Here is a 15774-nt window from a genome sequence, read left to right as displayed (position 1 = left end):
CAGAACATAAAAGTTAAAAAATATCACATCTCTTGCTTAATAACTTTTAATGTACTGAATAGATCATTTCTAGGTTTTCAGCATTTCTTAGATAACATGCTTTTAAAGGTAATGAGAGAGATTTCTTCCTAAACAAACAACAGAAAAGTTCAGAAAATTAGGAAGAAAAAAGCAAGAAAACGAATGTTGTTCATACATATATACTTTTTTTCTTTTTTACTTTTTTTCTCTTTTTCTTAAGTTCCCACTTGGATAGTCAAATTCTCAGAAAATGTGAGAAGTCATGCCCTGTTTGAGTCTCATTAAGAGCTTACTAGTATTAGTAAAAACCAGTGTGGGGATATTACATAAATCAATATTCAATTTCTTAAAATTACAAATATCAAAAGCTTAAATGTTTCCTTAATCTTTTATGTTCAACTTACACATCTTCTTATAAATCTAGTAAACAAAAAACATTTTTAAAGGAAGCTTTTAGCGCTTAGTCAATTAAATTCAAGGTGGTCAATTTTAATGTAATAAGAATGGCATTATTAAAGTATTGATTAAATCAGGACTCTCTCCATTTACAAAGAAGGGAACTCTTTCCACGGTTGATGTTGGTTTTTAAGCATTTCTAAGTGTACACTGTAAGAACAAACTCCTTTCCCTGAGGAATATGCTAAGAGGTCCTGGTGGTCATAAATCTGCTTCCTGTCTGTTCTCATAAAGGGCTTTAGAGAGGACACGACAGAACTCCATCAACCAACATCCTTTGATTCAGAGGATAAGTCCTTTGCCCGTGACCTTCTGGACTTGGAGGCAAACAGTTTCTAAGAGTTGTTTCTGGCTAAGGCATCCCTCCCCTCCCAGACAATGCAGGAATGTATTGAAAGAAGAAAGGAGAAAGAAAACAGAAAGAGATGAGTCTGCAGTAAGTTTCCTACGGAGTAAAAATCTACAATTATTGAAGATTTGGAAGAAATGATTAGTTAGAGTGAAGGCATCCACACAACACATCCGAATCCAAAAAAAGGGGACTTTTAAATATAAATAGACATAAAAGCAATATTAGGTGACATTATTTGTATTTTCTGAAAGTTAAACTTGGAAAATAATTCCTGTGTACACTTTACATTACTTGATGTAATAACAGTAATGCTGTAATTATTGTTAAGAATCTAATACAAAAATCCTTTTACTTGGTTACTTGGTGTCTGGCAGGTCGCCCTGTGCATCTCATAGTGAAGATGGTCACAACTGACAACAAACCGGCCAATCGAATAATGCCGAATTTTGATCAGTGTTTACCAGAGGAGAGAGGAGAGCTTTACCAAACTGTAAATTGGAATTGATAACAGAGGAGAGAACTTCTGAATTAACCGTTACTGGTGCATCTACAGTTCCTCTTAATCACGATTTTGACAGGTCAAATATTTCCAAAACTTTTCCTCTAGTGGAAGAAAATGTTCTACTTACGGATGCACAAGACTATGAGAAAAAGGAGATACGTGGCCAGTTCCCGTAAAACACTTTTCAGGTGTTTCTCTCGGTCAGCGCTGCTTTCCTCCATGAGCCTTGTTCCCCAGAGACCTTTAAAACAGTAATAAAGGAAGTCATTTTATTTTTTAAAAATCTCATGAATGGCAAAAGGAAAAACACATAAAAAACAGTATACCTTTAAGGGAGATGCTCCTGGATTTTTTTTTAGCATGCTCTAAAGGCAACCGAGAAATGGTTTTAGCAGGAATACCTTTAATTTAGGAATACATAAGCCGCTACCATCCCCCCAGATGTGCAAAACACAAGGCAATGATCTGATCATTGTCTAAACTCCCAACCTCATTAGAAAATATCTTAGTAAAAATTTAGAAAGAGAAGAGGAAGTTTAGGTTTAATAATTATGCATACACATCGGTCCTTCCTATATGCGGGAGGAATTACCGTGTTACTAAATTAATTATCCTCGTTAGTACATGATGTAACATTGCAAACAATACTTTTTAGGTCACCCCTGATGAAAAGAGGTCCTGGTCGGAGCACCATTTCATTATGGAAACATCTATCAAGCTTCTAACACACCGGTGTAAAATCTCTGCTCTGTACCCATTTTTGCCTTTTAAGAAATTCAGTGCTGACTGATTACACTAAACACGCTTAGCTGAACAGTTTTTAAAAAATGCCAATTAACGTATGATTTTTAAATGAAAAGCAACGAACTCATCTGCCTTCCCTCTCTCTTTGGAGAAAGGGTAAAAGCAGCACCCGTGCTCCATATTTTAGCAGATGGAAAAAGCGTTGGGCCGGCTGAGCGAAGATGACATAAGCCATGGTGAGCTGCCTGGAGAGAGATCCCACAGTTGTGGACGCAGCCAGCAGACAGACATGGTGGCCGTCCAAACCCCAGCTAGTGAGCAGTGTGGTCAAGTCACACTGCTGGTTACTTGGAAGAGCCTTAGTGTTTTCCAAAAAAGACAAACCTCTCAATTCTTTCTGTTAGATTAGGTCAGCTGTTAATGGCAAATTGCCTCACACTTCTTTCCCACAGACTTTAACCCCTTCCATCACAGAAACTCACCGAGCCACTGATGCCACAATCCAGCCACACAGAGAACAAGGGGAAAATGGTATGTGGTCTTGCACTTGGAAGAAATGACTTCATTGCTAGTGTTTATGTACTTTTTAAGTCTTATAATCATACATTAGTTCTACTCCTAAATTGGGGTATTTCGTTTCCTTTTCTTCTTTTCTCCCAAATTTCCTTTAGGAAAAATCAGCAACTGCTCTCAAAGACACTGGGTTATGCGTCCTAGGTTTCGCCACGCCGGAAGGGGAGCATGACTTATGACCAGGTTTGCTTCTGCCAACACCTGGTGGTTGTGTCAGGGGATTACTCACTCAGAAGAAATGCACCAAGCAGAATGTCTGCTCGCTGAAACTCCATCATAGTAAAGAATTATTACGAACTTAGATGACATGGAAAATTACAGCTCAGAATAACACAGAGGCAGCCAAATATTAGGCTCAGTAGCCCTGGATAAAACCACACCATTTCTCTGGGCGTATTTCTTTTGGAGGCCAGGCCTAAAATATACGCATAAGTGGAAATTGCTAGTCCCTTGACCATCCGCAGAGACTGCTGCCTTGTCTCACTTGGTCAGTGATTTCACTCTTTCCCATGGTTTATAAACAATTACGCAATAAGGAAAAGTCATGGTTCTTACTATTTGCAAATGGTTTTGCTTGACCTACAAACAGAAAACACCAAACTCCTATCGAATTTTCTTCAGGCTAAATTTGCAATGGTCTACGGCAATTTAATTCTAGCCCTTGAATGACACATTCCAAATGAAAAGAAACAAGCCCTTTTATTTATATGTTATGTGAGTATATTTCTATGCATTTACTTTTTTCTAAATTTCTCTAGCTACCTCCTCAAATACTTATTGCTTTACAAATGTCATCCAGTTTCCCCACTGGGTGTGTATGTAGTAGGGTCAGTCTTAGGATACGGGGATCCCTTCACATCCTGATGGGTGAGAAGTGCTGCATCCACAAATGGAAAAAACAGCTGTCCTGTAGCCAACTACTTCCCATGTTTAGTTATCATCAGGGATGATAGAATAAGAATGGTGAAGGGCAGCGTTCACGTCCAAAATGGGAGCGTTCTTCAAAAACAACGGTTGTCTTTTCCCGCCATCATCCCAGCTGCGGAGGGAGTGCCTCCAGGCACTCACGTTCAGTACATAACGTGTCTCCATCTGTTAGGAGAACACGATTATGAGGGGACACGGGACAATATGCCATTTCCTTCCTGTGTAAGAAGGTGATTAGTCAATGCCAGAGCCCAAAGTCGGAGCACATCACCTCAACAATAAGTGTTACTTATTAATATGCATATTAACTAACATGCAATTTATTTGCAATTAATATGCAAATTAACATGCATAAACTCTGAGATGGGTAATCCAAAACACCAAAAAGGTCTCCAACATAAATAACTGACTTTAGAAAAAATGCCATTCTGCAACTCTTTTATCCAAATGCTTCCAAACCCTTTTTATTTTGCAATATATAAAAAAAAATCACAAAGAGAGAGCAATATAATGAACTCCCATGTACCCCTCACCCAGCTTCAACAGGTATCAACTCAACACCAACCTGGATTCATGGAAACCCTCACCCACTCGTCAATTATTTTGAAGCTAATTCCAGCGACTTTATCATTTCACCTGTTAATATCTCAGTTCCACGGTAAAAACAATTCAGTGTGGCTCTTTTGCCTCACGTTAACCCTGTCCCATCTGAAATACATTAACCCACTGTGACTCACTGATCGTGACAAGGTGCAGTGTGGAGGTCTGGAATCCAAGCTGTGTTCAAATGAAGGGTCAGCCACTTAGGAGCTGTGAGACCTTGCCTAACGCCATGAGCCTCTACTTCCTCATTTGGAAATGAGGTAAGAGTACCTCTCTGTGGGGTTGTTCTGGGAATTAGAAATATTATGTGTACAGCAATAGAGTGGCGGCAAGAGGCCCTTTTATGGCTTCAGAAACAGGTCCAAATCTGAAATGTCCTACTTCTGACGCCTAGTTGGTCCAGATTTGAGAATGGCGTGGAGACCCAAATCCATATGGACTTTGAAGTCATTGTGAATTGCCTTACCAAATTCTGATTGCACTCACATCATAAAAGAATCCTGTTTTGGGGCTTAGACACATGTGGGCCTTGCTTAGGAAGATATATACAATCTTTCTTCACAGTGATTTGAATTGCAGGGACACCTTCAGAAAGGGAAGTGACTTTTTACTATTGGTCCGTTTTCTACAGAATAGTCAGTTGCTACCTTATGATACTGACGCTGGAATCTCAAATTTCTTAGGCAGCCCCCTCCTGAGATGCAGACAGGTGTGTGCCACAGCTAATGGCGTGATCTACCTGTGTATTCCACAGACAGCTCACACTCACATGCCCCAAACTGAGATTTCTCTTCTGTTCCTTTCTCTAGAAACCTGTTTGCCCTGTGTGGGTTAATGGTACCAACCCAGAAACATGGGTTTCATCCTGGGACAGGCCCTTTTCATAACCCTCACATGGAGGTGGTCCACAATTCTGATAGTTTCTCTCTTTCATCTAGCGCTCTTCCATCCCAGCTCACAATCCTCAGTGCAACTGACACTTTATCACTGTATCACCTTTGTCACTTTACCCTGACCTATTCTCCCAGCATTTGGTGCTATGCACCTCACCCCATTCTCTACATTCTTGCTAGAATCATCTTCAGATTGGCATGATATCATATCAGCCCCCTGCTTGAAGCCCTCACTGACTCTGCCTACAGGAAAAAGTACCAATGAGCTACAAGCTTGCTTGGTCTTACTTCTCTATTTTTCCCTCCTCCAGCTCCCCCCTGAATCCTTCAAAACATAACTCAAGATTCACTTCTTCTAACCTCCCCAGGTAGAGCAGGTCCTTTCTTCTTTGGGTCCCTCCCACAACTGGGACCTGGCGTTGCAATGATTTACCTACACTTCTCACCCCCCTACTAAACTCTAAACTCCTTGGGAGTTGGGATCTTGTATTATTCATCTCTGTATCCCTAGTACCTACCACAAGGGAGATGCTCAATAAATGTCTGTTGACTGCACAAACTGTGTTACTAGCATAGCCTTATCACACCCTGCAGAGTAGCAACCCTCCCTCAAAAAAAAATCCCCATGCGATGAAAATACAACATCTCACTTGTTCACAATTATAGTGCAAATAAAAAGGGAAAAGGAAGCAATTATGGAGTGAGGGTTCAATTAAAAATAAAGGGAAAGTCACAATAGCCAAAAGGTAGAAACAACCCCAGTGTTCATCAACTGATGAATGGATAAACAAAATGTGGTATATACATACAAGGAAATACTATTCAGTCATCAAAAATGAATGAAGTTCAGATACATGCTACAACTTGGATAAACCTCGAAAACGTTATACTAAGTGAAATAAGCCAGATATGAAAGGACAAATACTGTGTGATTCCACTAATATGAGGTACCCAGTAAAGAAAAATTCATAGAGTCAGAAAGAGGAAGAGAGGCTGGGGGGTGCGGGGAAGAGGAGGGGAAGTTATTGTTTAATGGGCAGACCTTCTATTTGGGATGATAAAAAAGATCTGGATATGGACAGTGATGATACAATATAGTGAGTGGGAGAGGAGGTATCTATTTTTTAGAGCAGCTTAGCCCACCCTGACCAATACAGCTAGTTCTTTATGATTTCTCCAGGAAAACAAACAAAAAACCAACCAAGCATATATGTCTGAAATAACAGAAAGTGACTTTAGTACCCGGATATATCCATAAAACACATTCAACTTTGGAAATTCAGAAAATATGATAACTCATGTAGAGTCTTAAATTTTATCTCTGCATTAAGAAGCGTTTGCTAAGAGAAAAGTAAACGAGATCATTGGGTTGGAGAAATCTTTTAGTCTGGAGCAGTCTTTCCATCTTTCAGCCTTCCTTTGCTTCCTTCGGGGCAGGCCTCCGTCAGCCCTTCACTGGCGGCCTCCTACCTGGTCCTCCTGCTTCCCTGTCTCCTTCTGCAAAGCTCTCCTGCCCAGCACACTGCTTGACTCGTATTCGCTTTCAACGTGCTCTGCCCCTGCTCAAAACTTTCCAACTGCTTCCTAATATTTAAGGGTAAATTCTTAATTCCTTAGCTAGACACAATTTCCTCCCATCCTCAGGCCTCAAACATTTCTTCATTGCTATCTTACTCCTGCTAAGAGGATAGATCTATTTAGTGTCCAAGGAGAGAAATGACCATTTGCTGTCCAGCTCAGATTCATGTCATTTAACAACAACACAGGATATGCTGAAGCTAGAAGGGACCTTGAAGATTGGGTTCAACTCTTCCATTTTATACATGAGGAACAGAGGCCAGGAAGTCTGAGTGAGTTATGGAAAGTCACAAAAGGTTGGAGACCTCCAGGGAAGCTCCTGACCACTCCAATTTGAGTAATTGCTCCTACCTTTAGAAATTCCAAGTCACTCTCTCTTCTGACTCTGAGCACTACTTATACAATGTATATAAGATTTTTTGTCATCGGTATCCCAAGAGGGGGGAAAAAAAAATCACAACTCATTCATGGTTATTCATTTCACTTTTCTGGGTTTCTATCCATAGGAAAATGGTGATGTGCTATATATATATATTTTTTTGGTAGCACCTAGTATAGTCACTAATTATTTAACAAATGTTACTTAATAAGTGACAAGAGTATCAATTATATTTCTTCATAAAAGAAATAAAATAAAATTTATTCTAAATTTTTCTGTAAAAAAGATTTTCATGATTCTATTCTACTAATTAGACCACTGATAAGGTTTGACTAGAAGTTTTACTGTTACCTTATTCATTGTAAATTTTCTGAAACTTTTCTTTAAAAGAAATGAACTTATACATACACTCATATATTTCATTATATTCCATTATTGAGTTTATCCAAAGAACATTAAGTGTTATCAAATACTTAAGCTGAATTAACAGGATCATGACTTTCCATTATTTATTAACTTATAAGAAACTCCTCTCACTTCAGTGAATACTTTAAAAAGCACAATTAAAACAATTAAACAACCTGAAAAGAGTATGAGAGTTTCTTACTAATCTACTCACACAGGTTATCCAAAAAGGATCTTTTGGTCCCCACCATGCTCTGAATCAAATTAACTAGCATAATCACTGTGTAAGAGTACCAAAATGTACACTTTTAGAATCTATGATTTAATTTCTATTTATGAAGCACTCACAACATGGCAGAGACTTGCTACACGTTTTATGTTTCACCTCATTTAATCCTCCCAAGTCAAGAATAAGTATTATGATCATGTCTTTAAAAAAAAATTCAAAAACTGGGGATCAGAGAGGTTAGGCAATTTGCTCGAGGTCATGTAGCCAATGTGTGGTAGAACTGGGGTTCGGGTGTAGGCCTGACTTGGTGTTAATCACGTTGCTGTAAAAACACCTGGATAGCTTTTTTTGCAAGATTTTCAAAACTGACAGGAAGAGAAGGGAAAGGAAATTTTCAAAAGAACTGAGAATGGAAAACTCTTAAAAGTAGAGGTTAAAGTCACTTGGATGGCAAGAGCCAATGCAACTCTTTTCCAAAGATGCCTCTGACAAAACTTTGCAAAAACAGGATCCCATTTGCTCTTGGAAAATTTGTGTCCTCTTAATAAGCACTGGCAATTTTGAAAATTCCTTTCCTGCCTTTTGGAGAGCTGGGTGCACCGAACTCTGACACATTTCCACACAGCTGGTATCTGATGACCTCACTGTCTCATTGGAACTTCAAAGAACATTAACTTAGTTATTTAAAAACATACTTTCAACTTTTTTAAACAACATTAGCATTTACTTTGCAACTGTTTTAGAAAAATACCTAGACTTAGAAATGGCCGAATAACTGTTTTGCTAGACAGTTTATTCTATTCGTGGCGTTCTTAACAGCTCCCTCTCCCCCAAACAACCAGACACCGCCAAAACTACATCAATGACTATCCAGCGACACCGTTCCACAACTAGGACCCTGTACTGCGTACCCATTCCGGAAAGGGGTAAGGGGCAATAGGGCATCCAGGACAGTGAAAGGCCATGGGTACTAGCACATAAGTTTCGTTTTCATTTAGTGAAATTCGCAAATATGCAGTTGCAACCACCATTCGTTGCCTTAGAATATTTTTTTCCCTACAAGGAAAAAACCCCCCCAAACTCCAGATGTACCCCTTCGCTCTAATACGGCTTTCACTTATTTCCAAAGGTAAACATAAGCTGACACATCTTTTAGAAGAAGGAGGTATCCAATAAATTTGCACCAACAAGGGCGCAGTGGAATTCCGTGCTGGGTACCGGAAATAGAACGGAATTAGCAGAGGTGCGGAAGACGCTTCTTAGGGAGGCGGGGACGCAATGGGAACGCGAGCGGGAGCCCTGGAGAGCTGCCCTCCGCGGGCGATGGCTCTGGCGGCGCCCGCACTTCTGGTTTGTGCATCAGCCGCCGAGGGTTGCGCTCTTACCTCGCAGCCCGCGAACCAGCCTCTCGGCCCAGGCCACTCGCGGCAGCTGCCCGTCCAGGGGGAGGTGGCGATGCAGCGGGTCCCCGCCGCCGCCGCCGCCGCCAGCCGGGCTGGGGCTCGGCGGGCCCTGGTCCTCTCGCTGGCGCCGCCTCCCGTTCGGAGGGCCCGCGCCGTGGTAGCCCCCCAGCCCCCTGCCCCTGGCGCACACAGAGCTCACAGCTGAGGAGGCGACCGACCTCCGGCTGCCCGGGCGCCACTCTACGTCCATCTCCACCACCATTCCCCCTTCTTCTCCCTCCACCTCCTCTTCCTCCTCCTCCTCCTCGGCCTCGAAGCCCGGGTTGTCGCGGCTCCACGCCTGCCGCGAGCACGACGAGAGCGGAGGAGATGGGGAAGCCGAGGCTCCGGCCGGGGGGTCCCGCGCGGCCGCCTGCCGGATGCGCTCCATCTCGATCTCCAGGCCCCTCTGCTCGCGGAGGCCGCCCGGGCCGGCGAAGCCGGCGCCCGCGGCCCGCCCGCCCGCCATCAGCCGGCCCGGGCCCGCCGCTCGGGGCGCCGGCGTCCGCTTCGCGTCCCCGGGCTGCTGCGGCTGCACGCGGCTCGAGTTCACCATCGTGGTCACTGGCGCCCGGCGCGCCGTCGCCCCATGCCGCGCTCGGCGCTGTCCGCCGCAGGAGCCATGTTCCTTTCTTCCCGGGGCCCGCCGCCTCCTGCTCTCCGCCCCCGAGCTCCCTAGAGTCCCGCGTCCCTCGCCCGCCCCCTCGGCCCGCCTCCCCCCGCCTCGCCTCGCCTCGCCTCGCCTCGCCCAGCGGCCGCGGCGCGCTGCAGGGGGAGGCGCGAGGCAGCCGCCCCCGCGGCCGGCGCGCTGGGCGAGCGGCGCCTGGGCCCGTGTCCCAAGTGCAGCCGGGGCCCGGGCGTCCCCATTGCGTTCGGGTGGGAGGGCTTCCGGAGTTGGCACTGCCTGCGTCACCCAGAGTGGTGCTTGGGTCCCTGCTAGCCGCCAGCCACTTCTGCCTCGGTTGACCGCGGTGCAGGGAGCGAGGGAAACCTCTTTGTGCGACGGCGTGAACAAGCGAGATCCAGCCCGAGCCGGTCTGCAGCAGGGTCAAAGGTCGTTCCTCCGTTTGAAAACTACCAGCAGACTCCTAACAAGAGCCCTATCGCTGACTTCCTTGGCCTTTGGCGCGCTCACCCCCCGCCCCAATCCAGCAGCTTTTTGGAGGGTTTGCTGACTCTGGTTGGCTCCTCTGTCCACGCGTTGCGGGGACCCCGAGGATTCGGCCGCGGGGCTCTTGGATCGCTGATGCTCCGCAGAGTTCGACCGCCCCCTTCCCACCATCTCCCCGTCTGTGAGTCACGGAATCCCGCCTCAGGCCGCAGGTCCAGAGCTTTATTCCCGCTCTCCGGAGCACATCCAGCTGGACGCTCTGCAGTTGTCTCAAACTTCACCCATCCCAAGGGAGGTTTGTTATCTTTTCCCTTCTTCTTTTAAGCCTGCTTCACCTCCTGTATCCCCAGTTGAGAGCTGAGGCATCGTCACTCCCCAAAGTACACTTCATGATAACCTCATCTGTCTGCTCTTCGCCTCCAACACCTCATTTCCCCCCAATTGTGTTACTTTTGCCCCACAAAGGTCTCTCTGATTAGGACCTCTGTTATTCATTCCCCTTGTCAATGATTTAGTCCAGGGCCCTTACGACTTGTTTTATGCTGCGTTGGAACAATGGATCTGTCAACTCCACCATCATTTTTCACTTCTGGGTACCCGCTGTTTCCAAATTGGGTTCGCAACCAAACCTGCTCATGTCGCATTGATGCTTAGACACCCGTGGAGGCTTCTGACAGCTTAAAAGGTAAAAATTTAATTTATGTAGTTTGGCTTGGTAAATTTTCATAATCTGCTGCTATATTTTTTTTTGCTAGGGCTGTCGTAACAAAGTACCACAGACTGGGTGTCTCAAACGACAGACGTTTATTTTCTCACAGTTCTAGAGGCTGGAAGTCTAAGGTCAAGGTGTTGGCAGGGTTGGTTTCTTCTGAGGTCTCCGTCCTTGACTTGTAGGTGGCCGTCTTCGCCCTGTGTCTTCACATGGTCGTCCCTCTGTATGTGTCTATGCCTCAATTTCCTCTTCTGAGGACACCAGCCAGATTGGATTAGGGCCCACTCTAATGATCGCATTTTAACTTAATTACCTTTTAAAAGACCCAGTCTCCAAATACAGTCACATTCTGAGGTACTCTGGTTGGAGGGGTTAGGGTTAGACTTCAACACGGGAATTTCTGAGGGGGACACAATTCAGCCCATTACAGCTCCCAACCTGCTTTTCCAGCATGGTTTCCCACCAGTGCAGCACGCTTTGCTGCTTCCCTGTGCCCTCACAGCATGCTGCTCGTATTTAGGTAATCACGGCCACCCATCACCTAATCCTGCAGTTTATCTATTCAGGTATCTGTGTCCTTCACTTACCTATGAGCTTCTCAAGGGCAGGGCTGATGCAGTCCATCCAGTCTCCTTCAGAAGACATTTCCTGCACACTGAATTAGGAGCTGGCATGCAGAGCACAGTATGACACAGCCCCTGCTCTCAAGAGGAGACAGACAAATAAACCGGCAATAACTGTCCTGGGTGAGGGCTGTGATGCCTGTCGTCTGAGGAGCCTCTACAGGTGCTGGTGCCCCTAACAGAGCGCTGCCAGATTGCATCTTCAAAGGATTCCCAACAGACACCTGGCCGGAGGAGAGCCAGGCCTGAGAAAAAAGAGCAGAATCTCAGCCCAAGTGTTCTGCTGGAGAATAGGTCTAGTTTAGTATTCTTAAAACATGATTCTCGACATCAGTGTGACACTTGTTAAAAATACACATTCCACGTCCCCACTCCAACCTTATGGATTCAGAAACTGCAGGATTTCAGGCCTGAAATTCTGAATCTTCTCTGAGGATTCTGGAGCATCCTAAGTTTGAGAAGCACCAACATGGTCCACATGCGTGGGGTTTCATGAAACATTTCCCTCGTGTTCCTAGCGCTTCATTGTCACCAGTGGTGCCCTCTTCTGCAATCCCAGGCCTAGAAGAAACTTCAGTGGTCTTTGAGTCAGACTAACTCTTTGTCTTGTGCCTGCACTGTGCTACTTCTGAACCCTGGTTCAGTTTTTGCGCTGCCACTTCCTAGCTGTGTGACCTTGGGCAAGTGGCTTTACCTCGTTGTGCCGGAAAATGGAAATAATAATAGTGTTCGCCTCACGGGGTTGTTGTGAAGATTAGGTGAATTAATACATGTAAGGCATGGGGAACACTTCCTGGCACACGGTAAATGCTCAAGTGTTAGCGTTATGAGCTCTTATAGCTTACTTAGGATAAGTATTTTCATCTATTAGAATTGCATATTTGGAAGTCTTTGTCCTAACCAGACTATGAGCTTCTTGAGGATGGACACTCCATGACCAAGACAGAGGATTCCATAACAAATATTTATTGAGCACCTAGTAGGAGCCAGGCACAACGCCAGGACAGAGTGCAAGCAATGACACTAGTGAAAAGCCCCGCCATTAAAGAGCTTGCATTCCCCGCGGATTGGTTGGGGAAATGAATGAATCTAGTCAGGTACAGTCATTTTAAGGCACACAGCTAGACCTCTGGCTATGACAGGGGTTCCTAATTCTTCTTGTAGAGGTCTTTTTAACTTTCACACACCACCACTTCTCCTGCAGGCTCCAAGGGCCCTTGGAATAGCTTATGCCCACTTGAAGCTATTATGTTCCCTGCTCAAAATGCTGGTTTTAGTTTTGTGATATTTGTCTCCCAAGGATATTTTGATTTTCCAGAGTTCAAGGTTTAGAAGGCAATAGACTTCTGCTTGTTCATTTCTTGTTTGTTCTTCCTGTTTTCTGCTAGCAGGCCTAGAGTCCAGAGACATAAGGAGACTGAATGGAGAAACAATAATATCAAGGAATGATAAATTAATTCAAGTGCTGTCCATGTATTCAGTGCAAATTCTGTGCATTTACTATACATAGTAAATAACATTATTATTTTAGTCAGAATATGCAAAACAAAATACTCTTTGGACACATCCTTCAGGGAGTTATAATCTCAAGGGAGAGATACACACACTGAGTAAATAACAATAGACGGGAGAATATGATTTAGTGTCAAGTCAGTAGTGAAGGTTTTCAGCATGGGAGGGGTTGAGAGGAGAGACTGCCCTTCCTCAGGCTGGCATGGGAAGCGCAGGTAGGCAGGCCAGATCGTGGAAGGCCTCAGATGCATCGTTAGGAGTACAGACTTTATTCTGTAATTGATGATAATAACATGCCCCCTTTCTGTAGTGTCAATTATTTAAATCAAAATCTGAAATATTCTTTCTAAGACTATACCCCGTCCCTCAAAGAATACAGATTGATTGAAAACGTGTCCGCACATACATAGTTCAGATTTAGATGTGTGCTTACCTGAAACTCAAATCACAAATCGTTGAAAGAAATACGCTTTTTTAAAATGCACAGCAATATTTGTGTAATATGACTTAGATAGTATTTGATCCACAGCGTCTTTAAATCCTACATTGTAGGAGTTTCTCTACTAATTTCAATCTTAGACTTCATAAACCCTTCCCCAGCTGTCCAATATATTTCCTGCTCAAATATTTATTTATTCATTATTTCTGGCTGACCAATATTCTCTTTCCTGCTTTTACCTTGACTCTTTTGCCCCTTAAGAGCTCCTAGCTTTTGCTCAAGCAGGCCCTGAGGTTGTAAATTTCTCTCCCTTCCCACAGAATTCCTTCCTTTAGTACCCATCGTAAAACTCTATTTCTCATGAGAAGTTATCCCTTATTAAATAAGTGAGATACACAAACATATTTTTCTTCATCTGGTTGCTACATCCTATTGCCATATTACAAATTTCAGTAATCTATAGGGCCTGAAATACTGTGTGGGATAGATAATGTAGCTTGGATACTATTTGGTTTTGTTTCATCTGTGTGGTCGATTCTTCTGGGGACACACTTATAAAACCCCACCTATTAGCGTTAGTGCCACTGAGGACCTTCAGAGAAGTCATTTAAAAGGCGACTAGGCTAATTTAATACTTAGCATTCTCTACACCTCTGACTTCTGTACTTTAGAATTGCCTGTTTGTTTCCTGTTTTCCTTTTATTTCCCAATCTGAACTGATGAAGCAGATGCAAGCTGAAGTACCCATTGGTCCCACAGATTCCACCTTCAAAAGGAAATCCAAAAGGAGCCTCTGGTATGTGCGGTGTTGCTTAGCAACCCACCCAAACAAACACGTTTCTCTCTCAATTTTTTTCTCAGCCCTTATTTATTCAAGAACATTGTAAAATAAGTTTTTAATCACTTGACATCTGAAATCAGAAGAAAATTTGGTGTTTGGGGCTTTATAAGAACTGCCAACCATGCTAAAATGTTTACTTTATTTCTCACTTTACTGCTCTAATAATGCAAGGCTGGGATTTGTGGTATTCCTCTAAATGTCTGGAGTTTGGTTTGGATATATCCCTGCCTCTGCGGGGGTAACCTTGGAGCCATCGTTGGTTGGCACTGTGATTTTTGATGATCTAATCTCTCTCAGTTTTCTTCTCCGAATAATATGGTTAAATACCAACCTTACAAATTCCTGCAGAATTTTCGTTGAAGACATAATGAGGGAATATTAATAAATTCATCAAACACATATAGAATATCCACTAGACGCCAGGTACCATGTGGAATTCTGGCGAGGCAAAGATAAGACATGACTCCGACCTTCAAGGGGATCAAGTCTTACATGTCAACAATGCCACTTACACCGTAAATTAATATAATATTGTAAATTAACAATACCTCAGTAAAAAACAAAAACGAAAAAGGGTGCCTGGAAACATTTTTACATCACTCCCAAGCTCTCTTCTACATTGAAAAGACTTATGAATCTTTCTAGACTCAGGCATCATTTCCTTTTGGAAACTTCCTTAGCTGCAAACCTGGCCCCCCTGCTTGAATTTTTTTTTCTTGTTTTTTTTTAACTTTTTATTTTATATTGGAGTATAGTTGATTAACAATGTTGTGTTCGTTTCAGGTATACAGCAAAGTGATTCAGTTATACATATACATGTATCTGTTCTTTTTCAAATTCCTTTCCCATTTAGGTTGTTACATAATATTGAGCAGAGTTCCCTGTCCCATACCATAGGTCTTTGTTAGTTATCCATTTTACATATCTCCCTGCTTGAATTTACTTGCCATCTACCTTGCAAACCTTTATCACAACATTTACCACTTTATATTGAAAATGTCTGTTAACATAGTCTTCCTGAGTAGGACTGTAAAGTCCTGGAGAGCGGAGACCCTGCCTCATTTAGTTTGTAGTTCAGCAGCCCAGCAACCATTTCCCTTTCTTATTATAACGGTAATCAATTTTTCTCGGGGAAACAGTCCTCTCCGTTCTGAGTCCCTGAGTGCCTCAGGTGTGGCTGACACCACTGCTAAGCTCCCAAGTGGTGGGTGTGGATCTCAGGCTTGGCCAACCAGCGTATCATGTCCCCTTGACACCTGTGAATGGTATTTAAGAACAGGCATGGGAGCTGGTTCTATCCAATGGAAATCAGAACAGATTTTTTTTTTTTTTTTTGAATTCTTGGAAAAGAAAAGCTTTTCTTCCCACCAGATTTGGAGTTGTAAGGATGTAAGTCTAGACAAGCTGGCAGCCAAAATGTTTATGCTAGAGG

The 15774-nt window shown here is 43.5% G+C and overlaps 1 protein-coding gene across 2 annotated transcripts in view; it reads right to left on the bottom strand.

Annotated features, from left to right (window-relative positions):
- PKD2 (polycystin 2, transient receptor potential cation channel) overlaps window positions 1-9660 on the bottom strand; it is a gene marked incomplete at its 5' end in the record, with an annotated part of 48738 nt that extends 39078 nt beyond the window's left edge. For both annotated transcript variants that reach the window (XM_082653120.1, XM_082653121.1), the window contains 2 exons: window positions 1459-1572; window positions 9048-9660. In XM_082653120.1, the coding sequence (XP_082509246.1) occupies window positions 1459-1572; window positions 9048-9660 (727 nt within the window). The remainder of the gene's footprint in view (window positions 1-1458; window positions 1573-9047) is intronic.
- Between the last annotated feature and the right edge of the window lie 6114 nt (window positions 9661-15774).

The sequence above is a fragment of the Grampus griseus genome (assembly GCF_964374135.1).
Source record: "Grampus griseus genome assembly, chromosome: 4".
NCBI lineage: Eukaryota > Metazoa > Chordata > Mammalia > Artiodactyla > Delphinidae > Grampus > Grampus griseus.
This window is presented reverse-complemented; position numbering and strand designations above follow the sequence as displayed.